Source organism: Helianthus annuus, chromosome 15, assembly GCF_002127325.2.
Source record: "Helianthus annuus cultivar XRQ/B chromosome 15, HanXRQr2.0-SUNRISE, whole genome shotgun sequence".
In the NCBI taxonomy this organism is placed as follows: Eukaryota; Viridiplantae; Streptophyta; class Magnoliopsida; order Asterales; family Asteraceae; genus Helianthus; species Helianthus annuus.
The window spans coordinates 140,264,475-140,273,868 of NC_035447.2; the positions used below are offsets into that span (position 1 = coordinate 140,264,475).

At 33.9% G+C, this 9,394-nt stretch overlaps 1 protein-coding gene across 1 annotated transcript; it reads right to left on the bottom strand.

The window, feature by feature from the left end:
• Window positions 1-1,659: 1,659 nt before the first annotated feature.
• LOC110912475 (probable mitochondrial adenine nucleotide transporter BTL3) lies at window positions 1,660-7,889 on the bottom strand. The gene is made up of 4 exons (XM_022157209.2): window positions 7,249-7,889; window positions 5,596-5,899; window positions 2,940-3,407; window positions 1,660-1,883 (listed from the first exon to the last, which is right to left on the bottom strand). Exons 1-4 carry the CDS (start codon window positions 7,671-7,673, stop codon window positions 1,815-1,817), a joined length of 1,266 nt encoding a protein of 421 aa, XP_022012901.1. The 5' UTR covers window positions 7,674-7,889; the 3' UTR covers window positions 1,660-1,814.
• Window positions 7,890-9,394: the final 1,505 nt, after the last annotated feature.

Here is a 9,394-nt window from a genome sequence, read left to right on the forward strand (position 1 = left end):
TCAACAAGTCTAATGGCACAAAATATAAATAATCTTCAAACATGAGTCTCTCGAGTGAACCTCATACATAAAATGAAGAAAATTTAATAAACAAACATGTATTTTGATCAACATTTGATGTAACTATGGGGATACATATACTTAGATATTAGACTTAGTATATTTTGGGCTAATAAATTGTATATAGTTTATTAAACATGATTATTTTTATTTAATAATTAATTAAATTAACGGTTTATTCGGTTATCCAAATAAACCAAACAAAAAAAAAACGTGGATCCAAAAACCGAACCAAAAACCATATTCACACTTCGGTTTCGGTTAGAAACCAAACCAAAAACCGAATTCGTTATTCGGATCGGTTTATTCGGTTATATTTACGGTTCGATTTATGGTTTTTATTTGGTTACGGTTTTTTCTGAACGCCACTAGTTCTGAATAAGGATGACTGATAATCATAAACACTATTTTTTTGAATAAGGATGACCAATAAGCATAAACACTTTTCCTCAACCAGATACTCAAACAAATAAACAGACAGTAAAATCCACTCATAGCTAAAAATTATTGGCATGGCATGGGAATGGTAAGATGGAACACGGCTGGCTCAAAATCTTTTAGGTCTCAAACGGATAGCTAAATTGAGGATCTTTTCATATAAAATAAAAAGAAAAAGAATTGCTTTAGATCTTATTATTTATATATTATCTTTGTGTATGTATAATTATAAATAATAAACTTTATCGTCAACAATGTGAACCAAAATCAAATGCACACAATTTTCTTGTTTTAGAATTTGGGCCCTAGGAAAGTATGGGCCTAAAATCCTTGCTTTATTTCACTCCTCCTAAGCCGCCCTGTAAGATGGAGTAAACCTTTCTCCTCGGCTTAAAAAACCTCTTTAACATAGTATAGCATCCATGTAACCAGATGCCATAAAGAGTGGCATGGTGAATCACAATAGCAACACAACAAAAAGTACTAAAATAATAGTAGTAAACTACTGATAACACAAAATTATGACAGAATTACAGTGATAACTTTAGATAAAATAGCAGCTAAACATGAATAGTAGCACACAATTTCTTTTGAGAGTACCTACCTCCCCTAAAAATCTAGTATATGATGAAATTTATTATTATTTAAACAAGCAAATCCAAACAGCATAAAAAAGTTTACTGTTGCCACTTAAAATACTAGTAAAGTGCAATTTGTCACCCTGTGGTTTGTTTTAGATTGCATAATGATATCCTACCGTTCATTTTTTTTTTTGCGTAATGACATCCTGTGGTGGACATTTCATCACATTCTAACCCTGTGGTTTGGTCCAGATTGCAGTTTGCCACCCTATGGTTGGGTCCAGGAATTAACGTTTTGGGTGCATAGTGTGATAGGCAAGTCTTTTGATGATCATTTTAACGAGGTAACCCTGTGGTTTGGTCGAAATTGCAGCCTAGCAGATGGGCAAGTCTTTTGACGATCATTTTAACAAGGTAACATCTAAATTGCTTATGTACATGAGGACTTTCATTTTCACGAATCTAATATATCAAAGATGATAACATAGACCGAGATATATGCATCCAACAGATTTTGATGATGATAAGAAAACAAACTTGTGTATCAACACCACAACCACATTGACAATGAAACAAAATATGAAAGAAGTAATTTTCCAAATTTCTTTTGATACGCAATAATGATCTCAAAGCAATAAATGGTCAAGAACACGGGTATCAATCGGGTTTAATTTTGTAGTAAAATTACATCTATCAAATAATGAATTGCGGCATCTATGAATTGTTATGTAAAACTTACTCCACCTTGAGAACGATCTTCATGAACTCGTACACAAAGTAGCTTATTGCAGCCGAAGGTAATACCTGATAGTTTAAACAAGTCAAACTTCTAAGAAATATTTCACGAAATTGGTCAAATTCTTTAACTTAATTGACAATACAAAAACAGGATCATACAATGTGTTGACAAAGTATATTTTCATGCAATTTGGTAAGATTGTTTACATGTACGGACATTGACGCGTGAATTTGAGCACTGACTCGTTTGACTTTGAAAGTCAAAGCTGAAATCTTTTATGTTCTAATGTGAGGATCATGGCATGATTTATGCGTAAATCTCATTGTGCAAGTTTGCAATTCAACTTCAAGTCACAATGACAAGTTTACGGAGGGAGTGTTTGTATGATTTACGCATAAATATCATGCATATGAACATTCATTCATCAATAGAAGTGGGACCCAAATAACATTGATAAGGCGCAATTTGGCTGAAAACTCTCAAGAATCTAGGAATCTCGCCGGAACCTATGCATGAACCATCACTTGAAGAATTAAAGCGCAATTGCCTTGAGGCGCAATTGCCTCGCCTCACTAGGAAATTGGGCCTAGGCGCAAGAGGCGATGGCTTTTAACAACTATGCTTTGGACAACTACTCAAACTAGAAAATGTAGCATTTTCAGAAAAAAATAAACCCTATAGACTTTCCCTAGACTTAAAATTTAAGTACCTAAACTTAAAAAAACTTGACAAAAAGGTCCTTTATATGAAGATGAGAGACTTGATAATGCAAAAAAAAAAAAAAAAAAAAAAAAAAAAACAGACCACTTCACTGAGAATTTCATGTTTAGGAACTTATCATGCAAATAAGGACATATTTTTTAAAAATAAAGTTCGAACTTTCTTGTTAAGACTTTGTACTTATTTGCAAATTCAGCAAAAGTAAACGCTTCTGTCACATCTAGAGTTGTAAAACCGACAAAATATCCCTCAAACGTACTCAAATGAATCAACTCAAGATGAATTGTCGAAACATTTATGAGCGAACTCAGAAGTAACTGTCATTTTACAACTCTATAAATGACAGTCATTATCATGTTTATTGGCCAAAAAAAATCATTTATAAGATATAACAAACATACCTGTAATAAACTAGGAATAAGTCCTGCATAAAGAGCGGAAACACCTCCATTTTCAACAATTTTGAAACACGTGGCTAACGCACTCATTTTATTTGCTCTAACTTGCAACTGTAACTGCCTTCTAACAACCTCAAACGGGTAAGTCGCCACCTCAGCACAAGCACCAGCAATAGCACCGTGTAATAACGTTCTCATTGGTCCCAATTCTAGCTGTTCCAATATATTCAAATCTTCACCCTGCTGCTTCATGTATTTAATTCTTTGTTTGCCTTCGGGTGAATTTAGATACGCTGATTTTAATATATCGTAAACTCCATAAAAGACTGCACTTGAAGGCGCCATGCTTAAGATTGAAGGAACCAATCCTTTATATAATGAGAAGAATCCTTCGGTTTCGATGATGTGGCGGAATGCTCCTATCACGCCACCCAAGGATTCGCCACCTGGCGCTACCAACTTTGTTCTAATCTGAAAGATAATTGAAACCGGTAATTAGTTTATATTTATGCCTTTATGGCCGTTACTATGTTACGTGAATTTCAGTAGAAATTTTAAAAAGTAAAAGATGTTGATTCTCTTAGCCAGCCGATTATATTGGATGTATTTTAGTATTAGAATGTATTAGTTATTATTAATTGATTGGTGTAATTAGTCATGTATATCTCTTCTATATTTACGGATGTACTATGCCCTATTTAAGGGGTCTTGTTAATCATCAAGACTTTACATCATCTATGGCTTTTATGGTATCAGAGCCGTAGGTTCTGAATACCCTCTTTCCGATCCCTGTTCTTTTCCGAACCCTACCTGTCTTCGGACTTCATCGGACACGTTGATGATCAACCATGACCAAAGATTCCATTGAAACCTCGTCTAAACCCTCTTCCCTTCACTCGGCGTATTCTGTGACAAACGTCCAGACAAAAATCAGAACTTTGGATGGAATGAAAGTCACTTATTCCTCATGGTTAAGCTTTTTCGCCTCCACGCTGTAGCCTACAAGGTTTCTGAACATATCACGGTGCACGAGCCGAGGGACTCTCTTTTTTCATTTATGAAGCGCATCATCCGGTATATACAAGGGACCATTGACCATGGTATTCGTATTGTTAAGTCCGGATCCCATTCGTTGGTGGCTTATTCAGATGCTGACTGACTGGGGACTCAAGGCTACTTCAGGTTATTGTGTTTTTCTTGGTGTATGTCGTGTCTAGATCCAGTGCTGAAGCCACTTGGGTTCGGAACTTGTTACTTGAACTTCATGCACCTTTGCGCCAGGCTTCGGTTGTCTACTGTGACAATGTGTCCGCAGTTTACCAATCCAATAATCCGGTGCAACATCAGAGGACAAAGCATATCGAAATTGACATTCGTTTTGTTCGAAATAAGGTTCGTGCTGGTCATATCCGAGTTCTTCATGTCCCTTCATCGCTTCGGTATGCCGATATTTTCACGAAGGGATTATCACGACAGCCGTTTCAATCATTTCGTTCCAGTTTGAGCGTCTGTCCTCTGCCCGCTCAAATTGAGGAGGTGTCTTAGCCAACCGATTATATTGGATGTATTTTAGTATTAGATTGTATTAGTTATTATTAATTGATTGGTGTTATTCAATACAATCATCAAGACTTTACATCATCTACGGCTTTTAGATTCTACTATAGTAAAAACTAGAAAAAGAAGGATAAATTACTAAATTGAGTTTATATCATGATTTATCTACTTTCAAAATCATTTATAAAAGAAAAAAGTCAATCTTTTTTTCCTAATAAAGAGATAATTCATAATTTATGATTCTGTACATGCATAGTTGTTACTAGCGAATAGCGATAAATAGCAACAAGCTACCTATACGCTACGTAGTGATAGCGATGCAATAGGAAATTTTAAAATTATTTATATGTATATTTCATATAAAATCCGGTATACGCTTCTTATTTCAATCCTGTAACAAAAAGAGCCCTAAAATACGCTTATTTTTCAGGTATTTATTAAAAAGAAAAAACCTATTTCATCACTTTTTAGGCACTAAACAAACACCTTATAGCGGGAAGCTTCCGCTTCGCTACGCTATTAACAACTATCAGAGCATGTAAATTGTAATATTCATTAATAGAATATATAGATACTCACAAATCGAATATTTAAATCCAAATATTAGAAACTCATGCAAGTCCTAATAATAAAAAAATTAACACCAAAACCACACACCCTGTAATTGACTTACCTTATATTATGGTTACTTTTTTTAATAAAAAGTATCCAGTTTTATTTCTAATTTAAAATGATAACAAACATGAAACCTAAAAAAACTAAAGGAACGGGATGCTAAATACCAAGACAAAATGATAAGTACATTATTAGAACAACGGCATAAGTCAAATGTATTGGGTATCTCTCATTTGCAGCAGAAAAGTAAATTGAACTTTATCCGAATTCACACATTAGTCCCTGAACTTTATTTCTGCATGGTCACCAAAAAAGTCGACACTATTTAACAAATATGTCATTTGCATAATTTGATTCCCTAACGCCTACAACTCCATAAAAGCCTTTTCATTACCATGAAGATAAAAGTCCAGGGGCTTATGTGTGAATTCAGAAATAGTCTAAGGGTGTAAATAAATAATTAAAAAAAAAAAAGAGGTTAACTTACAGTGTCAAGTGGTAAGCAAAGAATACTAGCGGTCATGCCAGCACCAGCACCAGCAAAAAGGCGTTCAAAGTTGGTTGTTTCTTGATTTCCAGTGAACCTCATAAGTTGCTTTCTATAGGAATCGTATGCACAAAAATTTAGAGCTTTAAATGGGGCGGTTCGAAGAATATTAACAAAATTTCCCTTCCAGAAGCCTCTTAAACCTTGAGAAGAAGCAATGGCTTTAATTAACTCAAATAAATTCTTCTGTTCACCACGAACCATATATTCCAGCTTTAGTCTTTCAAGTGGCGCCACAAAAGTTCTGCTCCAAATATATTTTCATCATACTTCATATTTCATATTATAGGTCTCCTTATAAGAGAGGCTAAAATTTCACAATTCGAAATCAACTTTAATTAACTGACATTTAACGCCTAGAATGACATGTGATTGACATAAGTGGTTTATTTCACCAACCTCATAAACTAACAAAAAAAAATCTTAACAAAGTGTGGACACTGCTTTGGGCCAATTGTCATAACATCCGGCCTTTGAGACTTTTCTGTGAGCTATGTAGCACGGGGACTCCATTTATGTGGCCGTACCCGTCTCGGGTACTTGTCGGGGACGGAAACACCATGGGTACTCGTCGGGGACGTTTCCTAAACGTTTCCAATGTCGGGGACGTATCTGGTAGAAGTATCCAGCCCGTTTCCATTTATTTTTAGGGTTTTTACCCTTTCAAATTCCACAACTGGCCATTAAATAAATAGACTTATCATATTCGGCTTCTCTAATCTCTAAACTCTCAAGTCTCATCATCTCTAATTCTCTATTGATTGCCGATCTCTCACTAGATGAACCGGAATTTGAAAATGATTTGATTATTGATAATTAATTACCTTTGGAAGATGTACTATTTTTGGATTTTGTTTAATGTATTTATATTTTTTATTGCCGTACCCGTATCTTGGAATTTTGAGTTTTACCGTTCCTCATTCCTGTATCGTCCCCGTACCCCGATCCCGTACCCCGATCCCGTACCCGTTCCAGTGCTACTTAGTCTGTGAGCTAAGTCATATCATACATGAATGCATAAGAAAAATGGCCTATTTTTCAATCTTGTTGGTGTAAAATGTAAAAATGTTCAAATAAACATGATGAATTTTTCCATCACCCCATAATATTAAATACACCCATGAATAGATTAGTGAATTGTTTTTGCAAAAATTCAAAAAATTCAAAAAAAAAAAAAAAAAAAAAAAAAAAAAAAAAAACTCGCATTGTATACAATACCATCATACTCATTGGTATAAACTCGATTCACACATACAAACTCTCAATATTGTTTTTATGATTAGTGTCTCATAAACATGCACCAGTTTGAATCACCACACCACCCAAAACCACTCCACAAGTTCTAAAGTTCACAATTAACATACAAATTTGACTTTAAAGGTCAAACCTATTAAGTTCAAATTCCAAAACTTAATATGCATCATGTCACAGGTTCTTTATCAAAATTTTCCCATAGCTAGTACTAGTTTCAACATTTCATCCACTACCCAAATTTCACCAAACCTCAAAAAAAATCTTACTAATCTGAACATTGACCATCACTTCCATTTGACCACAAAAAGTCAACTAAAAGTCAAAGATAAACAAACCAACCTTGAAACCATAGCAGCAACAGCCCCAGCCCACAAATGCTTTGTAGTATTCATAGCAGCAGGCTTTCTTCTCACTTTCAAACTAACCTTCTTCTCCTCAACCACCACACCGCCGCTGCCGCCACCCACCGCCGCCGCCACAAACTGTTTTGTCGAATTTTTACCCACACCCTCATCACTCCCCTTAACTGACAAACTAACTGACAAAAACCCACCTCCAAAACCCAATCTTTTTCGCGGGAAAACACCCCCACCACCGTGGCTCCGCCGGGTAGAACCGTTCTCCGGTGAAACGACGGCGTTTATTATATAATGGGGAAGAACATTGTTATCAAGAAATAATCCTCCTGGTGATGAATACGCATTTGAAATTGCGCATCCGGATGTTGAAGTGGGAGCTTCAATTGGGATAGAGCCGCTTGACATGTTGTGTGAATGTTGAAAATTTTGGGGATTAGGGTTAGGGTTTCAAATCAACATTATGTAGCAGCAATTGGGGATTAACAATGACGAAGTTGGTGTGGAAAGTGACGTGAAGAAAATGGCGGAATCATTGCATTGCTCCCATCGCCGCACACTGTTGAAACTCTTGAACAAACACTTTCAGCCACAATGAAGATAAAATTTTAGATGAAAATGATTATTATTTATTATAACAACTACCATAGCATACTATATATGGGAATTATCCTTTTATTTATTTATTAGATATTAATAATTCAAGCTATAATTTATAGTAAACTAGGTTATCACCCGCGAACTTCGCGGGTAGAAAAATTTACTTTATATTAATCGAGTTATGTCATTAAATAAAATAAAAATACATGTTTTCAAACGTATTTTTTTTATAATTATTTTGAATTGAAAGTTGTAGTCAATGGGTTGCGAGTAAGGTCAGAAACTTCGGGCAAGAACCGGAGGCAGAAACTTGCCTCTCTGAACGACCCATGAAACCAAAAAAGAACTTTTCTTTTTTATAATAAAATATACACATGAAGTTGTTCGAACCTGCAAAACAAACTCATTTAATTAAATTTAGAAGTTAATTAAAAGTTTAAATTAGAAAATATAAACAACAAAAACTTTATTCATTAAAAACTTTATTCATTCAAAGACCTCACAATCAATTTCAAACATCAATCAATATACAAAATTTCTCAAGGCACAAATTTTAATACCACTAACCTAATGCGCTACTACTCAATAATGTGTCGGTGCCATGAAAAAACATCATAACCTTAACTAATGTGTTAACTTACCAAGGCTCAAGGCTGTATATTTTCCCAATGTTGTTTGTCCGACGCATCGTCACAAATCTAACAACCGAGTCAATCAAATTATTAGTTAAAACCCAATAAACAAAGTATACTAATATCCAATCCCGTAAATCAAGCAAACTTATTAGGAAAAACTAACTTTTCAAATTTAAATTCAATTTACAGATTCGAAATTTAAAATCAAACACATTAATGGCAAACTTTAAAATTTAAATTTAACATAATAATTGACTTCGAAATTGAAAATTTAAAATCAAACACAATAATGGTTTATTCCAAAATTTAAATTTAGAATAATGATTAACTTCAAAATTTAAAATTTAAAATCTGAAAACCAAATCACTAATATCTAATCCCGTAAATCAAGCAAACTTATTAGGAAAGTCTAACCTTACCAAGCAAAACCAACCGACATGGTACCAATTTACAGCAATAGCAAGCATATCTCTGTCCAACATAGTTGCAGCCAAAAACTCCGGACCATCCAAAATAAACACTTAATGAATCAAAATAAAAGCACATCCCTAAAATTACAAATAATATAGTTAAATCATCTCATAAAAAAAACATCAGGATTTCAAAGCATTCAAAATTTAAAATCAAAACACAATAATGGTTTACTTCAAAATTTAAATTTAAAATAATGATTGAGTTCAAAATTTAAAATTTAAAATCTGAAAATCAAATCACTAATATCCAATCCCGTAAATTAAGCAAACTTATTAGGAAAGTCTAACCTTTCAAATTTAAATTCAATTTACAGATTCGAAATTTAAAATCAAACACATTAATGGAAACTTTCAAATTTGAATTTAAAATAATGATTGATTTCAAAATTTAAAATTTAAAAATCAAATCACTAAGGAAACA